This window comes from Polyodon spathula, chromosome 1 (genome assembly GCF_017654505.1).
Source record: "Polyodon spathula isolate WHYD16114869_AA chromosome 1, ASM1765450v1, whole genome shotgun sequence".
Classification (NCBI taxonomy): Eukaryota; Metazoa; Chordata; class Actinopteri; order Acipenseriformes; family Polyodontidae; genus Polyodon; species Polyodon spathula.
The window spans coordinates 9,634,919-9,655,606 of NC_054534.1; the positions used below are offsets into that span (position 1 = coordinate 9,634,919).

At 41.6% G+C, this 20,688-nt stretch overlaps 1 protein-coding gene across 2 annotated transcripts in view; it reads left to right on the top strand.

The window, feature by feature from the left end:
- Positions 1-20,688, top strand: part of LOC121313816 (SET-binding protein-like) — an 80,585-nt gene that overhangs the window by 42,385 nt on the left and 17,512 nt on the right. For both annotated transcript variants that reach the window (XM_041246619.1, XM_041246613.1), the window contains exon 3: positions 16,908-20,361. In XM_041246619.1, the coding sequence (XP_041102553.1) occupies positions 16,908-20,361 (3,454 nt within the window). The remainder of the gene's footprint in view (positions 1-16,907; positions 20,362-20,688) is intronic.

The following is a 20,688-nucleotide window of genomic DNA, read 5'->3' on the forward strand; positions in this document are numbered from 1 at the left end:
TGAGGAAGATTTATTGGACATCTTCCCAGGATCTTACAAATGCTCCATAGAACCCAAGATACTCTGTGTGTGTGTGTGTGTGTTTAGCAAGGGAAGGGTTCCAGAAAGATTAGGATACCATTTTTCCACCAAGTTGAACATTTCCGGATTTTTATATTTGCTGTCGACTGTCTGCTCTTGTGTAAATCTGAGGCCTTGTTGTGTATTTAATATTACAGATTGACATCCATCGGTGCCCAATGTACTGGTTCAATTCCTCTCTGCTGCTTCTGTTTGAAATGTCTCCGGGGTACTCTTCAAACCCAGGTGCCTTCATCTTACCCAGCTGCTCCTGCTTTCAATTCAATACAAATAACCAGGCTCTTGGGGTTTAAATATTTTAAAGCAGCATTGACATATTTTCTTTTAATTCAGGTTGAAGTTGTTAGAGACCCTGCCTTTTGGATTTCATCATAACTACAGGTTACCTGTCCTAAAACCAAATTAGATGTTTAAGTGCAGACCTTTTCAAACCAGTTTGGGCCACTAGGAAGCCTGCTGCCGGTAGTATCCAAGGCCTGGCTGTCATAGAAAGCACTTTTTATATATATATATTGAGTAAAGTTCTGTTTGACCTCCCACTTCGCTCTCTGATTGCATGATTGGTTTAGCAAAGAGAAAAATGTATTTGTGCAGCTAGTGTAACCAGTGTATTGAGAACGATGAGAAGACAACGTTCTGGTCTGTTGCTTTCCCTCAGGCTAGTGTGTCTTGTTTGCGGGCAAGCATAGTTAATCTGCCACTTGCCCTCCCCTTGTATCCTCGTATCCTCCTGCTGTGACCCTGCAGCTTGGTGAAAGTGAGACTGCAGGCAGCTGTTGGGAGGCCTGGGCTTTGTAGAGGAAGGCCCGAGTGTTTCTTTCTCACAGATAAAGAGGAAAAGTCCCCGTCTGTACTGAGGCTAAACAAAATAAAAGAAATGAGAGCACCAGTGAAAAGCTTTGTCATCTAGTGGTTAGAACACATGACCTGAAGACACAGGGGGCTCTGTCAAAATCACATTCATTTTTATATATAAAAGGTGTTGATTATATTTGTACATAGCGTGGTGTACATGGCTCTAATTAATTCATGGATTTTCAAAGATGTGAATATGTTAAGCATTTCAAATCTCCTCATCCTTTATTTAAATGCCCACCCCCTTCTATAGTAATTCATGCTAAACGTGTAAGGGGGGGAGGGTCTGTGGGGTCCCAATTGTCCAGAGTCCATACCAATCCTGTTGTCTGCTTCTCACACATCAATGTCAGGCCTGGCATCAGTTATGCACACTGAAAATGTGTGCCTTCATACATCTGCAGATCTCCTCAAGTGTTTGGAGCAGTGCAGATCATAGTATTACACTCGAAGCACTTTATTGCTGTGAAATCACAGAAAACCTTTACCCTGTACACAAAAGCAATACCCCCGATGGGGGGGAGGGGGGGGGGTGTGTGGACAAAAAACATCTGATAGTACTTCTTAAATTCTTGCTCGGTTGTATTCACTTTGTGCCTTTAGGAATTTATAAATACTAGTACTAAAATTCTATTGTAGTACTAAAAATGACATGTTTTAACTTGATACATGTGTTTATATTTCTCTGTATAGTGTAGTACACTTCTGCCTCTTACAGTTGAATATGCTTATTGCTATAAAACCTGCTGTGTAGACACAGTGTTAATAAAACCCCAAGTTCAATCCAGTAGAGCTTGCTGGAGTGTTTTACAAGCCAATGCAGGACGTATAGGTGTATTGACTTCCATTGTTTTATAGATCACATGTGCATGTTTTGAAATGCTGAGTTGTACCGTTGGGATTATTATTTGAAAGTGTCTGGCTTCTGTGAGTTCAACCAGTCATGAGTAAGTCTGTGTCTCTCCACCCCTCCCCGCCCCACGTCTGTGTGTAGTAAGATCAGAGGAATGAAGATTATGAGCTCGTTGTAGGGCAGTAAAGCACCTCCTGTGTTGGTTTCTAATGGCAGGTCTCTCATGTAGAGGCAGGAGATGGGACAGTGTGCAACGAGGGGGTTTGTGTGGGAATGATGAGCACTAGCAAGGGCTCTTGTCTGCTGTCCTGACTGAGTGAACCTACATACTCCATCTTGTCTTTATAATCGGTAGCTATTAATAATTGAGAAACCTGTGTTGCCTGTTATTGATTACAGGGAATGGATAGTAATATTAATAATCTTAATCTTAATGTTCAAATTGACTGAAGCAAACACGCTCAGCTGACCCCTGGTGGCTGTGTGTTGGTGCTGCAGGTATAATAGACAGGATTTCGGTCAAAAAGCCAACTTTTCCAGCATTTTGCTAAGGCTGGCATAGGGAGCATTTAAGAACATTAAAAATAAATAAACTGAAAAAGATGTTCAGCATTGGACAGCATGTTACCCAAAGTAAAAAGAGTAAGCATGCAAGCAGTGGATTGAACAATGGCTCCTACCTTGTTGGGCATTGAAAAAGGTTGTCCTCGGGTAGTTTTTTTTTTTATTTCATCCAAATGTTGCACTGGATATTTAGCCATCCAATTGAAGTCAAATTTTATTACTTTGAGGAAGCTAGGCTTTGTGCCGGTGAAGTCTAAATGTGGAAGTGTTCCATCAGGCAGTGGTTTCTCAGTGTGTCACTAAGCCTGTGTGTGTTCATCAGTGGAGGTTGATGCTGAATGTGTGAATCTGTGCAAAGGTGCTGGAGAATAAACATATCACAAGGCTTCTCTTTGAATTCTTTGTTTTTTTTCTTAAGTTTATGCTCTACCCCTCACTAGGGTTCGAGTGCGTGGGGTGTGTTTTGTTTTGTTGTATTTGCTTGCTGGTAACAGCAGCACTGTGTGGCCTTCTAGGAAATGTCCTGCTCTTAGGTAAGGCTTTGTTCTTTCTCTTCAGCCCCCAGCGAGACTGCCAGAGCACATTCCCCACCATGTTTAATTTTAGCAACACCCTTTCAGCAGGTGGGTTTTCCACATAATAGTACATTTAAGACTAAGCACTTGTGTGTTTACCATTGTAGGCCTACTGCAGTATTCCAGCTCGGAAAGGAAGGTCGGGTCACTGCCCAGAAATATATTATATTTTTATTTATTTATTTATTTATTTATTTTTTTTCTTCGGGGCAGTGCCATCTTTGTCCTTTTATGTTGTGAGTATCCTGTGGGGAAGCAATGAAGATTAAAAATGACAGCTGTTCTGCTAAAAGAGGTGACGTTATCGCAGCAGCACTACCCACCTCCCCCACCCCCTGTGCCTTTTACCACCCCAGCTTTTGGGTTTGTGGAGAAAGCAGACTAGTAGTGCAGAATTTGAGTTTGTTTTTGGTGTGGAGTTGCAGAATGAGATTAGAGTGTCTGTGGAAAGCTGTTCTATGAGGATATGTAAGTATGTGTATTGGTTTGTGAGGGATGAAAAACAGTTAGCCACAAAGCCGTTTTTCATCAGAGGGTCCTGATTTTGTCTTCTGCGTTTTCAGATGTTTAAGCAGAGGGGAGGAAAAAAAAAGGAGAGAAAGCTTTCAGAAAGAGAGTAGGGGATTGGGGAGGCAGACAACAAACTGAACCTGTGCCAAAAAGCTACCAGCGCAGCAAGACAACAGAATCTGCAGTGAGAGTAATATCTGCAATGTGGAATGGTGTTGCAGAGTGAGAGACAGAGGGGAGGGTGTGTGTAGTGGTAGGGACGTGCCGTTCATAAAAAAAAAAAAAAAAAAAAAAAAAAAAAACAGCAGCTGTAAGCGCAAATGTTTTTCTTGTCTTTTCCGAGCCAAAGGGGTGAAAGAGAAAGATACGATTTCCAGGAGCGCTGTCTGAAGATAGGCTGTGGTGTCTTGCAGTGTTAGTTTGTTTCTTGTTTTTTTGGAACGGGGAATGTAATCTGCCTTGCGCGTTGGAGAAGTCGGTGTTCTGGGCTAGCTGCCACGCAAGCCTTTCCTCTTCCCTCAGAAAACCTGCTCTTTTGTGTATCCTTTCCTAAGCGATGATCTGCTGACAAGTAAGTAGAAGCAGCGTGTGGCAAACTGTTATCCATGCCAAGACATTCCAATTTTCCATGGACTTGATTTCGGGGGGAACAGGGGAAAGGGTGGCGACGGTTGTGGGAGGAGGGTTGACTTGGTTTCAGCTCAGATACATCAGTTTTGTTCTCAAACCCAAAACTCTTATACTACCCACACATTTGGTATTGGAGCCTCTCTCTGAGATTGTTCCATTCTCTAGTCTACCCCATCAACCCCGGCCTTCTTGCCCTCTTTGTGGACCTACTTTTCCCGTTTGATGCAGTTTTTATTTATTGACACACTTAAAACTTGGTTGACCTGTCAGACCTCAGATCATTCTGCATTGCTCCTCTGGACTGAGCGATCTGAAGAGTTTCCATTCTTTTCATGACCTGGTCTTAGAGTTGTGGTTGTTCCAGGAGTCCTGGGTTAGATACAAGACTTCTTGAAGCGAAGAGTAGTCTATTCACCTAGCTCGAAGGACGAGAGCTGCTTTTTTTTTTTTTTTTTTTTTTTTGCTGTGAGGTACTTCATGACTCCTTTTACTTTTTGTTTTTCAGTAAGACAACAGAAATTACCAGAAATACCACAAAGGTGAAGAGGGGGAGGGGGAGATATTAAGTTAATTAGTCATGTAACCTTGAGCAAACGATAATATTTTATATTCATCAGTAGCAACATAATACATTTGGGTCATACCCAATAGGCTGTGCTAAACTCCAGCTGATGTCATTGTGTGGCTAATTAATTACAGCATAACAGTATCATAATTGCTTTGTGGTTTAGTTTTTCTTTTATTATTTATGTATTTGCTGGGAAGTTATAATGTTAACTAATGGAAATTAGACAAGACCATTAAAAACACAGTAAAAACTGCCTGAAGCATATAATATATGGTTAAACCAGTTTTTACTGTGTGTTCTTGGTTATGGATAATGGATAACTGGCTGTTAGCTACATAATCTCCACTTAAAGCCTATTTCTATTGTAAATCCATTCTGATCTACAATCAAAATGTTGGATTAAGTTATATAAAATAGGATCTTTTAAGATTAAGTGAAACTGTGAGTTACAGAATTTAATGGTAATTGCAAAAAACAAAACAAAGTATGCAGATATTCAGGTACGGTATATGAAAAGTGTCTGTTGTACATATAGTACCTCCTTGTACTGTGTGAACTTCAACTGGCCTGAGCGTTAGGAACACTAAATACTGGTGTTTTTGTAAAGCCTTGCATGAAAATAGCCAGCCCTGGGTAGTAGTTACCAAACCAGATATAGTAAGGCAGCTTCATTTGGATTAAACAAAAAGGCTATGAATCTCTGTGAACTGTTATTAGAAACCTAGTGTCCATTGGGAGGGATGGCTTATTCTTCAGGAATATCCACTTTGAAAAGAGCAGTCTGTTGAAATGAGATCCGAGTAAATTAAAGATGTGTATATTATTACAAAGGAGCCATGAGTCTGAGCTCATATTCTCCATTAGTCATTCGGAGCAGCTATTACTTTATTCAATCGCTGATTACACTTTCATTTATTTAACACAATTAACGCATGCTTAGCTTTTCTGACTTCAGCTGACACTTGCCCATGCTCTCTCAGCTTTCTTTCTCATTATATTCCCCTGACCAAACTCTTCTCTTTTTTAGTTTCCCTCTTGCTTTTTGTCTCCCCTTGTACCCTCTTAATTGTCCCCTTGTAACTCTGTTGCCTCCTTTTTCTCCCATCCATTACCATTGTCTAAGGCTGAAACGGCAAACCACCTGCAAGTTGCACGTTTATTCCTGACAGTTAATATTGTACAGCGGAAGGTGTTTTCCTGCAGTTCTGTATTTGTTAAAAAACAGGTAAGAAACAGCAGATTAGCTGTACAAATACATTACCCTTATTGCCAAGATGCAGTCCCACCCTCAGTAAAGAGTTTCAGCTCTTTACTTAATTCTTTCTCACTGTGTGTTTTCATTGTTTCTCTTATCCCAGTCCTTAGCTCTTTTTTATATATATCCACTCTGTGATATCCTATCTGTCTCTGCCTTCCCCTTTCTGCTTCTCCTCCACTGTTTGATCTGAGGAGCCCTGGCAATCTGAGAGAGCTTTCCAGTATCAGGTTGATGACACCCAATCCCTTAGTTTGTTCATGCTCATGTGTCTCATGACTCTGAACCCAATCCCTCAGTTTGTTCATGCTCATGTCTCATGACTCTGAACCCAATCCCTCAGTTTATTCATGCTCATGTGTCTCATGACTCTGAACCCAATCCCTCAGTTTATTCATGCTCATGTGTCTCATGACTCTGAACCCAGTCCCTCAGTTTATTCATGCTCATGTGTCTCATGACTCTGAACCCAGTCCCTCAGTTTATTCATGCTCATGTGTCTCATGACTCTGAACCCAGTCCCTCAGTTTATTCATGCTCATGTGTCTCATGGTTCTGAACCCAGTCCTTCAGTTTGTTCATGCTCATGTGTCTCATGACTCTGAACCCAGTCCCTCAGTTTGTTCATGCTCGTGTGTCTTATGACTCTGAACCCAATCCCTCAGTTTGTTCATGCTCATGTGTCTCATGACTCTGAACCCAATCCCTCAGTTTGTTCATGCTCATGTGTCTCATCGTCTGCTATTCCTAATCTACATTAATGATTTAGATTCTGGTATAGTAAGCAAACTTGTTAAATTTGCAGACGACACAAAAGTAGGAGGAGTGGCAAACACTGTTGCAGCAGCAAAGGTCATTCAAAATGATCTAGACAAGATTCAGAACTGGGCAGACACATGGCAAATGACATTTAATAGAGAAAAGTGTAAGGTACTGCACGCAGGAAATAAAAATGTACATTATAAATATCATATGGGAGATATTGAAATTGGAGAAGGAATCTATGAAAAAGACCTAGGAGTTTTTGTTGACTCAGAAATGTCTTCATCTAGGCAATGTGGGGAAGCTATAAAAAAGGCTAACAAGATGCTCGGATACATTGTGAAAAGTGTTGAATTTAAATCAAGGGAAGTAATGTTAAAACTGTACAATGCACTTGTAAGACCTCATCTTGAATATTGTGTTCAGTTCTGGTCACCTCGCTATAAAAAAGATATTGCTGCTCTAGAAAGAGTGCAAAGAAGAGCGACCAGAATTATTCCGGGCTTAAAAGGCATGTCATATGCAGACAGGCTAAAAGAATTGAATCTGTTCAGTCTTGAACAAAGAAGACTACGTGGCGACCTAATTCAAGCATTCAAAATTCTAAAAGGTATTGACAGTGTCGACCCAAGGGACTTTTTCAGCCTGAAAAAAGAAAAAAAGGACCAGGGGTCACAAATGGAGTTTAGAAAAAGGGGCATTCAGAACAGAAAATAGGAGACACTTTTTTACACAGAGAATTGTGAGGGTCTGGAATCAACTCCCCAGTAATGTTGTTGAAGCTGACACCCTGGGATCCTTCAAGAAGCTGCTTGATGAGATTTTGGGATCAATAAGCTACTAACAACCAAACGAGCAAGATGGGCCGAATGGCCTCCTCTCGTTTGTAAACTTTCTTATGTTCTTATGTTCTTATGACTCTGAACCCAGTCCCTCAGTTTGTTCATGCTCATGTGTCTCATGGCTCTGAACCCAGTCCCTCAATTCATGCTCATGTGTCTTATGACTCTGAACCCAATCCCTCAGTTTGTTCATGCTCATGTCTCATGACTCTGAACCCAGTCCCTCAGTTTGTTCATGCTTATGTGTCTCATGACTCTGAACCCAGTCCCTCAGTTTATTCATGCTCATGTGTCTCATGACTCTTCCCTCATGTTCATGCTCATGTGTCTCATGACTCTGAACCCAGTCCCTCAGTTTATTCATGCTCGTGTGTCTCATGACTCTGAACCCAGTCCCTCAGTTTATTCATGCTCGTGTGTCTCATGACTCTGAACCCAGTCCCTCAGTTTATTCATGCTCGTGTGTCTCATGACTCTGAACCCAGTCCCTCAGTTTGTTCATGCTCGTGTGTCTCATGACTCTGAACCCAGTCCCTCAGTTTATTCATGCTCGTGTGTCTCATGACTCTGAACCCAGTCCCTCAGTTTTTATTCATGCTCGTGTGTCTCATGACTCTGAACCCAGTCCCTCAGTTTGTTCATGCTCGTGTGTCTCATGACTCTGAACCCAGTCCCTCAGTTTATTCATGCTCGTGTGTCTCATGACTCTGAACCCAGTCCCTCAGTTTATTCATGCTCGTGTGTCTCATGACTCTGAACCCAGTCCCTCAGTTTTTCATGCTCGTGTGTCTCATGACTCTGAACCCAGTCCCTCAGTTTGTTCATGCTCGTGTGTCTCATGACTCTGAACCCAGTCCCTCAGTTTGTTCATGCTCGTGTGTCTCATGACTCTGAACCCAGTCCCTCAGTTTGTTCATGCTCGTGTGTCTCATGACTCTGAACCCAGTCCCTCAGTTTGTTCATGCTCGTGTGTCTCATGACTCTGAACCCAGTCCCTCAGTTTATTCATGCTCGTGTGTCTCATGACTCTGAACCCAGTCCCTCAGTTTATTCATGCTCCTCACTCTGTCCCTCAGTTTGTTCATGCTCATGTGTCTCATGACTCTGAACCCAATCCCTCAGTTAAAGGTGGCAAAGTGTCACAACACAGGCTGCCAATCATAATTCCATGAATAAAATCAAGACTGAGGGGGGGGAAAAAAACCCCAAAAAACACTGGCATTACAAGCGATTTGAAAAGTTTATTTGCTGAGTGATTGGATGCTAATGTTAGTTCTCTGCAAACTCTTTAGTTTTTGTTTTCAGAGGAATAACCCTTTCAGGACCAAGCATTTTCCAGTGGGATGCTCCCCCACACCAGGTGTTTTTTGCCTGTATTTGGCCACACACACACAGTTGCTTGCAAAAGTATTCAGACCCCTGACCAATTCTCTCATATTATCGAATTATAAATGGTACATTGACATTTCATTCTGTTTGATATTTTATTTTTAAACACTGAAACTCAGAATCAATTACTGTAAGGTGACATTGGTTTTATGTTGGGAAATATTTTTAAGAAAAATAACAAATTGAACTATCTTGCTTGCATAAGTATTCAACCCCCACACATTAAAATTTGGTAGAGCCACCTTTAGCTGCAATAACAGCTTTAAGTCTTTTGGGGTAAGTATGTACCAGCTTTGCACACAGTGTCGGAGTGATTTTGGTCCATTCTTCTTGGCAGATTTGCTCCAGGTTGTTCAGGTTGGTTGGATGATGCTTGTGGACCGCAATTTTCAAATAGTGCCACAGATTCTCAGTGGTATTGAGATCAGGACTTTGACTGAGCCACTCCAGTGTTGCTTTGGCCTTGTGCTTGGGATCATTGCCCCGCTGAAAGGTGAATTTCCTCCCAAGCTTCAATTTTTTAGCGGACTGAAACAGATTCTCTTGCAGTATTCCTGTATTTTGCTCCATCCATTCTTCCTTCAATTGTAACAAGATGCCCAGTCCCTGCTGTTGAGAAGCATCTCCACAGCATGATGCTGCCCCACCATACTTCACTGTAGGGATGGTGTGTTTTGAGGCATGGGCAGTGTCAGGTTTGCGCCACACATAGCGCTTTGAGTTTTGGCCAAAAAGCTCTATCTTGGTCTCATCTGACCACAAAACCTTTTCCCACATCGCAGCTGGGTCACTCTCATGCTTTCTGGCAAACTCCAGACGTGCTTTCAGATGGTACTTTTTGAGTAACTGCTTCTTTCTTGCACCCTCCCATACAGGCCAGTGTTATGCAGAGCTCTTGATATGGTTGACTTGTGCACCATTACTCCACTCCCAGCCATTGAACTCTGTAGCTCCTTCAAAGTGATTGTTGGCCTCTCTGTGGCTTCTCTCACAAGTCTCCTTCTTGTTTGAGTGTTGAGTTTTGAGGGACGGCCTTTTGTTGGCAGTGCCTGGGTGGTGTGATGCAGCTTCCACTTCCTGATTATTGATCCAACTGTGCTCACTGGGATATCCAAACACTTGGATATTATTTTGTACGCTTTCCCTAAACTATGGATTTGTATCACTTTATCACTAACTTCTGTAGAATGCTCTTTGGTCTTCATTTTCCTTCAGATTCACAGCCTTACCAATGATCCTTCAACAGTGTGGTTTTTATCCAGACAATGTGGCAGCAACCTTAATGGTTCACAGGTGGAGGCCAATGGTATGGTAATTGTGTCCTCGTTAGGGCAATTTCTTTCATTGGTGCAAACTGGGAGCTTCCACAGCACCTTTACGAATAATAACCTCTTTTATTCGATTGGGATATTTGTCAGTGAGCTTATGGCATGATTCTTTAGTGATTTTTGACCAGTCTTCAACATAAAATCGTTCCAGTTCATTCAAATTCCAAGGACTTCTCTTGTGCACTACCTTCTTCAATTCAAAAACTCTCAATCAGATTTAGATCAGGTCTTTGACTAGAACATTCCAGAACCTTGACTTTATTCTTCTTTAACCATTCTGAAGTAGATTTTGATGTGTGCTTTGGATCGCTGTTGTGTTGCGCTTTAAACCAAGTTTTGTAGAGGAGGGTTTCAGATGATTGGACAATGTCTTTTGGTTTGCTATGGAATCCATTTTACTATGTATTGGAACAAATTTTTTTTGTGCCATTAGAGGATAAACAGCTCCATAGGAGGATATTACCACCTCATGTTTGACAGTAAGTATGGTGTTCTTTTCTTTGAAAAAAAACTGCAGTGTACAAAATTGAGGGCATATGAAAGAAAAGGTTTTCAGGCAAGAGCCCTTCAGCTGTTTAAAAAGAAAAGTAAACACAGTGCAGTAAACCTGTTATTCAGGAATTGTAATTACACAAAAATTCTGTGGATGGTGTCATGATAATTAGAATAGTGTTCATTCCCAGAGGTTCCAAAGTTCCCAGTTTGAGGATAAACTCTCATTCCTTTTGTTTTCGAGCAACATTTGTTCCATCGCACTGATTGATCACTCAGACTGTGATGTCTTTAGCAGTGTGATCATCACTGTTGAAGTGACGGGCTACTGGAAATGCAGTGGTGTTCATGTGAATGCTTCTTAAATATTCTACAAACCAGTCTGCTAAACGCCTTTTAGTATAATTTTTAAATATATGTTGACAACAATAGATTAATTCTAATAATTCATAACAGGTCTGTTTATGTGCTGTGGTTTTATATTCTGTTGTTCAGCTCACCCCAGAGAAGCAGAGTCATTTTAACCTGCGTGTTAGCATCTCTCTTCTCTATTCCATATTGTCGGACAGCGACACCATATAGCAAGTAGTCTTAAATACTGAATTGCTTTTTCTTTTGCCACCCTACTCTTTCTGCAAGTTAATATTCCTCCTTCACACATGCACAGCAGATTCAAGTATCAGATTGTTTAGACTGTATTTGTGTTTCCATTGATACAGCCTTTGGGAACTTGCCCGCCTTCTCTCAAAGGGAGTCTAGCATATAAAGACTTATAATATGTAACTAGTTTGCATTACACCGAGAAACAAAGATTGTTTATAGGCTAAGTATGTGTGATCTATCTGTCGATCTATCGTGAGGTTTTTTCTCATGGAGACGTGCCACGATATGGCAGCCATATTGAGTCAGAGGTCAAGTTAAGGTTATGTATGCCATTTATTTCAGCCATACAAATATGAAGTCTGTATATCAAATGGTTTCTGAGATAAGAGGTGTTGAAAGTGTGCCAGGTTTACACATGCATCCCTTCAAGGAATGCACAATTACTTTGTCTTAAATTATTTTCGGTTGAAAGGAGGTGAACGTAGGATGAAAGCTAGCCACAATGTGACCAATGGAAGGCTTGTTGCTCTCAACCCCATACTATATCCTGAGGCCTTGGGGAAGGCTGAATTCCTTAAAGGATTACAGGATTAGGAAGCTGAAAGGTGATGCAGTTGCTCAGAGGAAAGGAAGTAAAAAGAGCAATTGCTACAGTGGAGAGATCTACAGTGAATACATCTGTCAATGGCAGCCCTTTTAATTAAAAGCCACTGATTGAAAGATATTGGAGAGGATTAAGTGTTCTGAAGAGTCTGAACCAGTGTTGCTACAAAACACATGCCACCCTCCACTGCACTTCTCCTGGTCATGCTCACTTTTCATGGAGCTGGCTGAGAGACACTGCTTACAGTTGTTCAGTCTTGAGTCTCCTTGCCGTGCCTTTCACTTTTTATTTAGAAGAGGCTTTGTTCTTTATGCTGTGCAGGGATGGCAGTAAGACTCCTATTGCATAGCAGTTTTACCCATTCCAGGTTTTACTATGAGCTTGATTACCCCAGTGTGTGTCTTATTAAGCTCCTAGTAAAACCAGGAATGGCTATGCAATGGGAGTCTTATTTCCATCACTACTCTGTGTCATTTGATCTTTCTCAGAGTGGGTAGTCTGAGTAGGGGCGGTTAGGAAGCTTGTTAATCCTTAACTCATTTTACTGTTGGAACAGCATAATAAGCTGCCAGAGATTCAGACTGTGACTGATAATTAGAATAATTTGAAACGGTTCAATATCTTGTCTGATATACACATGCATGCAAAGAAAATCAAGCTTAATCTTCAAGGCCACATTCTAGATGTACATTCTTAATAAAGATTACAAGGTACTGTCAAGAGCATTACATTTGTCACACAGGGAAAGTAAACCAATGAAGTCCTCTTAACAGCCTCGGTGACAAGTAATGATAATGCCAGCTCCTTCAATTTAGCTTAAAGATTGGCTTCATTTTTCTCTGTCCATCTAAAAACAAATTTGTTTGTTTTAATATATTTACTTTAGCTATTCATCGTATAGAATGTTAAGCGTCTTCCTTTACCTTTTAACACTGCATGCAAGATGCAAGTATGTGGTTTATTGTTTGCAGAAGATACAGGATGGTTAAATGATTTTAGATGCAGATAAATAGTTTTTTTGTTTGCAGCATCAAAGTGCCCTGTTTCTAAAGCTAGCTGCATGTACTGTTAATGCTACATCAATGTTCTATGATTGGGGTTTAGACTGAAGGCAGGACATGGATTTATAAAATAATAAAACCACAATGTAACTATGAATAATATAACAGTAAAAAGTCTAATTGTATGTATTATTATTTAATTGATCATTAGGCAAATGCTTTTTTCTAAAGCAACTTAGAGACTGGGGGGTGAACTGTGCATCAACAAGTGCTGCTGCAGAGTCACTTTCAATAGGGCCTTGGTTTTGCGCCTCATCCGAAGGACGGAGAACAAGGTGGTTAAGTGACTTGCTCAGGGACTATTGACGCAGAACCAGGTAGTAATAACTTGGATAAACACAACAACTTCGCCATTCTAAGTCCATGTGTAGTTTTGAAATCTCTGATTTTCTGTTTGTGTACTGGATTTGGGATTTCCTTCAGGAGAGATATCGGGGTGTTGCTAAGAGCCTTGCACATCCTCTTTCATGCGTGACATTGCAGGGGTCAATGGGGACACAAATCTAAGATGAAAGAAGCCTCTGCCAAGCTGAACAGTAACCGCAGAGGAGAAAAGAAGAATGTAAAACCACTCTTGTGCTGCTCCGAGCTGCAGAGCTGAGAAACGGAAGCTGACCGATGCGCAAAAAGAAAACTGATTGCATTCAGGGACTGGCTTTCAGAACAAAACTGCTTCACGGATTAGGCAAGCGAGAAGTTTAAAATGAGTTACTCATTTCAGTACCCATGCTTCAGAACACTGAAACCGCATCTTTTTTACTGTACCATTTTTTTATTTTTATTTTTTTTAAATAAAGTCGCGCTTAGTATCAAAGGGGACTAAACTAACTGTTACATAACAGAAATATGAGATTGTTTAAAGGATTGTGCTGGACAAAGAGGAGGAGATGGGATACATTTTATTGGACTGGCTAAATAATAATTTTACACAAGATTTCGAGACCTCAAGGTCTCTTCTTCAGGTGAAAGTAGGAAAGAGAGAAACATCAATCTCATCATCTATCATCTCTGGACTAATATAGCTACCGTTTCATCTATCAGAGAATTTTGCGCTTGGTTTTTCATTGTCTAGATTTCTGGATAAAGGTAACACAAATAAACAGATTTATGGACATGCGAAAAATGACTTGGAAATGTTTCAGGAGTGCTTGAAGCAACTTGAACTTGGGTTTCCAAAGCGCAGCACTCTCATGTGTTTAACACTGGGGCACTAGCACTTTATGAAGCCATTTCATTGACTAATTATAGCTGCTTTTATACCTTACTGCAGTCTAGTAGCACGAGATTCCAGATGAGCTTCTGCTTCATTACCAGCCTGCCTTTAAATTTTTACCATTTGCTTTATAGTGTCATCAACACTTGACTGAAAGGTAGTAATAAAGAAATAGATTATTTATTTAGTAGCTCTTGCTTACTTATTAATAATTTGTAATTTTTTTATTGTGAAAAACACTTATAAATTATAATTTATTATTATTATTATGATTAATAATAATAATAATAATAATAATAATACTTTATCATGTTCTGTTCATCATGGTTAAATATCTTGTAGCAACTTGACACCTATCAAATAAGCTGTCCAGGGCATTGCTGAACTATTATCCAGGTAGCGCTTGAGTTATTATGAATGGGCCCTCTTACAATTCCTAAGCAAAGAGATATCAGGACTGCCTAGGACTGTGTGTATTTATCCAGTGCTATCCTGCTATCTTCCCAGCTGGATTTCATGCTTTGTTGCTTTGTGATACCAACACATATTCACTTCCATTCTACTTCTGAAGTGCTGTAATATTGAGCCATGCAGCTTCAGTGTGATAGAAGTGCTAGATTCCATTTAATTCATGAAACTTTAAAAAATACATTTTATATATATATATATATATATATATATATATATATATATATATATATATATATATATATATATATATATATATATATATATATGTGTGTGTGTGTGTTTAAATGTTAATTAAAAATAATAATGTTTTGAGAAAGTGCTGTTACCTAATATTAGACAGATAGCTTTGGGGTGAGTTGGCATGAAAGGCGCTATATAAAATACATTTGATTTGATTGAAATAGCTTTTTAGAAATTATTGTATATCTATCTGTAAATAGGTCTTCTGATTTTCAGTGATTCACCTCCATTTTTTCTACTCTCCTTTAAAAATGCAGTTGATACCTGCTGAGTTGTTTGTGTATCTCAGTCACAACTGGGAAACGTGTTAAAGGGGAACTGTAATGCAAATGAATATATAACCACTTCAATAGAAAACATGTTAACTAAAGCTTGATGCATTTCCAGCCTCTCCTTGAGCAGTATATATCTTATAAAAACCATTAAAACAAATGAACATTGAGTGTATTGGAGCTCTCTTCTGTCGTGCTTTGTGTGCTGTCCTGTCGTTGACTTGCTCTGTAGTCACACATAGTATTCTATTGAGCTCATGTCCCGTTCCTATATTATGTAGCCATTGTTGGTTTACGGCTTAAGCACACAAAAATACTTTGTTACTGTTTTTTGTTTTGTTATTTTTGCACCCGAACACTTTGCATTCCGACATATTTCACCCTGCCGGCGTTCGCTGGTGTGGGTGTCAACGATATGACGTAACAGCGGCAACAGAAGGGTTCCAATATGGCGGCGGCCTGCATTTCCAGCTGACACAGAAATAAACAAAAATTGAAGTACTGGCCAAACGCTCGACTTTTTAACTAAATTGGCGCAGCAAGAGACATTTGTTATGTATACAGCGCATTTGTTTGCAGTGCCTTGTTATTCTACAGTACAGTTCCCCTTTAGTAAAATTGATTTAATTTACAAGTTTTTTTTTTTTTCTGTGAAACAACTAAATGGGCTTTTTCATTTAATATCAGAAGCGACTCATCTGTATTATTGTCAGTGCGGTTACGTATAACGACTGTAATAGTGTGTCCAGCATAAATGCTTTATTTTTCATTATGGCTTTAATAAAGATTAGTTGATTGTTAACACATTCTTAAAGGAGAGTAGAAAAGTCAGGGTAAAACACAGAAAATCAGATAGCCATGTGAGGAACATGGCTTTGTTTATTTTGACCTCCCGAAGATGACATTTCTAGTCACGTGAGCAAAAGCATGCTGGCCATTGGGAGGTGAATATCCAGTGACAATGACAGAAATAGGAAGTAGACAAATAAAAAAAAAACAAAAAAAAAACGTCTGAGTAGATATTATTTGCTCTTGTTCTTAAAATTTGACCTGCACGTTTTTGACAAAGTTTAAATGGTTAAGCAAAATTTATTTACTAAAAAAATGTACTAATGTTTAAACAATTAACACCCTTAGTGGCTGACTAAGTTGAGTGCCTGTTATCGGTAAATAGGATTTTTGCATCACTGGGGGAAAATCACAACACAGCAGTTAGAAGGAACTCCAATCAATATTCCTGGGAAACAAGTCCCTAACACTGCAACAGATCAGAACGGTACCTAATAGACCGGCCTTTCAGTATATGAGTTAATGTTGCCACAGTTTGTCACATTAGGACGGTGTGCTGTAGCTGCTGACAACTACCGGACATGATATTAAATTACTGTTGGAATGCTATGTGATCGGTTGTTAAAAAGCAACATGCTTTCTCTTTATTTTCCCTCAGGTGTGTGGGTAGGCATCCACATTTTTTGTTTAGTGTTTCTTCACTTCAGATGTAGAAGTACCTGGTCTGCTCAATGAAATGCGAAGAGGAGAAGTTATCAAAAAAACATAATTTCAACTGTACCTCAAACTGCCATGATATTGAGAGTTCTAGCATTGCAGATGTAACCTATATAAAGTAAATAATAAAATAACTATTATTAATATGCATTAACCTCTGCCTTAGAAACTGCTGTTGTAAAAATCCAGTGTCAATAAGCTTCATTTTTTTTTTTTTTATTCTTCCTCAACAGATCTATGAAAAACTGTGCAAACCTCCTGAGCAGAATGAAGGAGAAGTTCAGGTAGACTTCCTTGGGGAAACAGTGAAACCAAAATACCAGTCAAAGAACACTCTGCATCATCTGGAGTGGTCCACAACACCAGCAGGAGGATCCAACTCCCAGGGTACTGGGACAGAAACTGAACCTATTGGAGAAACAACCGGAATGAGTAAGAGCTCTGCTGCAGATACCGTGGCCATGCTACCTAAACAACAGCTAAATAAGTCCAGTGGGAGCCCTGCAGCTAGTCCATTCCGCACTGCGACTTCCAGCCAGGTGACTGGCACAATAATACGGACACCAGGAATGGGTTCTATACCACAGGCTTCCAACCAGCCTGAAAGCACCATGCTGAATCACAAGAGGGTCATACAGGAGGTTGCTGAACAAATGTTTGGAAACATTAAGAGAAAGTATGGCAGAAAGGACTCCACGAGGAGCCTTGGATCCCAGAACCTAGGGAAGCAGTGGATTAATGTGGCCACAAAGGAGTCTGAGGGTAAGAACCAAGAGAATTTCACAGAGAAGTATGTACAGCCTGATAAAACAACCAGGGAGCTGCCTGGTGGAGCCAGTGCATTCATTGGGAATGGCAAGGAGAAGGAGGGAGATAGTATGCGGGGGTCCATTTCAGTCCAGACACAGGCTTCCACAGGGCAACCAGGACAGAAGAGGAGATATCGACAATCATTGAAAGGTCAACTCCCTGTGGAAAATTCAGCAGAAAAGACTCGGTCTCAGCTGGCTGAAAAAGATGAAGGCAGTAAGAGTTTTTTAGACTTGTCTCCCACCTGCTTTAACAAGAAGGAACCGAGAACATCCAGAGTTGAGGAGAAGGAAGGACAGCCTGAAGCTGTTGAAATGACTCAAGGTGAGCCCACTGAGAATGGTAGAAGCAGACTTCGAAAACAAGGAGTAGTTGGGAGACCTAAACTGTTTGTGGAAGCTGGTAGGTCCAGGAGCATGCAGGCTGAAGTCAAACGTCCAAAGCAAAAGGCCAAGCAGAGATGGACATCAATTAAGTCGAGAAATACCAGCCTGCAGACTAACAGCAACAGTTTGACCTCTGTTATAGAACCACCATCAGCCTTTCCCATCACCCCATCAAGCCCACTGTATACCAACACAGACAGTTTGACAGTCATCACTCCACTCAAGAAGAAGAGGGGACGGCCCAAAAAGCAGCCCCTACTAACAGTTGAGACTATACATGAGGGCACCTCTACCAGTCCTATAAGTCCTATTGCACGGGAGCCACCAGGGGCCGTGAAGAAAAGGAGGAAGAAAAGAAGTTTGGCAAAGCTGGTACAGATTGCTTCAGCAAATGAGGTACCTGCAAACCATATGAAGCTAAATAAAAAGGTGAGGAACTTGGGTGTCCTAGATAAGAAAACCATCAGGACAATTAACAAGATGAAAATGGTTAAAAGAAAGAATATCCTGAATGAGATTCTATCTTGTTCTACCACCAGTAGCAGCTTGGCTATTAAGTCTAAGGTCCCCATGTCAGGTGCAGGTACCACTGTGGCATCAACGATTGAAGCTCGGCTAGGCAAGCAGATTAATGTGAGCAAGCGAGGGACCATCTACATCGGCAAAAAGAGGGGGAGAAAGCCCAGAGCCGAGGTGCACCTCCAGCAAGAAGAGCACAAAGTCAGTGAAAAGCACCCTGTGCCTGTTCTGAGACAGTATGACAACCCAGCAGTGCCTTCCAACCCACAGCCTGCAGCCGGGATGCCTTTACCTGGGTCAGCACAGCCACCTGCTGCCCAGGCTGTGGGGCCTGGTGGGAACCTAAGCCCTGCCAGCACCGAGACCAGTTTGCAGGAGCAAAAGACCATGCCAAACCTGCAGCCCATCAGTGCGTTACCCACCAAAGCACCTAAGGGCTTACACAGCAGCAGCTGGAAGCTTTCTCCTCCAAGGCTTATGGCCAACTCACCTTCTCATCTCTCTGAAGTGGCTTCTCTAAAGGAGGTGACCCTCTCTCCCATCAGTGAGTCCCACAGTGAGGAGACCATTCCAAGTGATAGTGGGATTGGCACTGACAATAATAGCACATCTGATCAGGCTGAGAAAGGTCCAGCATCCCGCAGGAGGTACTCCTTTGATTTCTGCACCCTGGATCCTTCAGAAGCTGCTGCTGCTGCACTACAGGCCAGCAACAAACCCAAGCGAGGGCACTGCCCCAAGCACGGTACTGTGGTAGCAGCAGAGACCTACCTGTCCCATGAAAGCCTGAAAAAGCAGAAGCACCGGCGCAAACGAAAGAGTCTCCAGAGCCGAGACAACCTGCAGTTTCTGGCAGACCTGGAAGAACTTATTGGAAAGTTCCAGGTCTTCCGTATCTCCCACCGGAGCTACACCTTCTATCATGAAAACTCATACCCTAGTATCTTCCGGGTCAACTTCGACCACTACTATCCTGTGCCGTACTTCCCCTATGACCCTCTGCACTACCTTCGCAGGAACTCCGAGGTAAAGTCCAAGAAGAGGCGTGGCAGGCCAGCCAAAGCCAATGAGCCAATGACAAAGATGCCTTTCCTCCAAGGGTTTGGGTACCCAATTCCCAACGGCAATTACTATGCACCCTACGCAATGCCTTATACGTCAATGCCTATTGCCACCAATATGATGAACCTGGGCTACTATGGTCAGTATCCAACTCCTTTGTACCTGCCTCACACCCTTGGGGCAGCAGCTTCCCCATTCATGAGACCAGCAGTCCCTCCTCCCCAGTTCCATTCTGGTGCTCATGTGAAGTTAACTGCCGCTGCCAAACATAAGACCAAACACGGTGTCCACCAGGGGCCCTCCACTGTCATAGGTGATGCCCAGTCCACCCTTGGGGCGCCTAAAGTTGGGGGCAGCTGCCTGCCTAGTGGCCGCCTCCACAAGCGCAAACATAAGCACAAACACAAACACAAGGATGACCAGCTCTCTGGCTCGCAGAGGGAGGATCTTGGGGGACTCTTCAGTGGAGCCAAGAACCCCAGCTACTTGAGCCTGTTGAGCGAGAGACTAGGAATGTCTGACAAAGAACCCTCCTTGCCCAAACATAAGGAGAAGCAGCGACACCAGCAAAACAAAGATGCGCTGCCAAGGAGTTCCAGAAACATGTTTGAAGTAGACACCCTCTCCATGCTGTCCCTCTCAGAGTCCCAGCAATGGAAGCGTACTCGAGACCGAGCCGAGCCAGCTGGAGATTTCTATGATCCCTGCAGCCGGCGGCACTCTGAAAGCACCAGGGGCAGGCAGGAGGCTGACTTGTTCGGGGATGTGCAAGCTTCCAGGGATAGTGAATCTTGCCTTGGGGGCAGGAGACGGAGCCTGGAAAGCTTTGGGGTGTATCGGGAGCAGAACATGGGCCCATTTAAGAGTAGCCGGAGTGAGGTGTACGAATCCCCTTCAGCAGCATCAACAAGTAAGAACATATCTCACATGTGTATTGCTCATATTGCATACTAGTCAAATGCCTTGAGCCATTAATACAAGTACAAAGTTCAGTGTCTCCGTCCAGCACTTGTGTTTGTTTTGCTGTATTTTCCTTTTTGTATTATTGCAGCAAATTTCTGGTTCAGATGAAGATAACTCATCATAAAAGCAATCTCATGCTCTTGCAATCACATGCTTTTAACAACTAAACTCAAAAGCAAAAAAAGTTGTTTCTTCATGAGGCAGAATGTTGGTTGACATCACAGTGGTATCCAATGGTCACGTGTTGTCATAACATTTTTATCGCATAGAATGT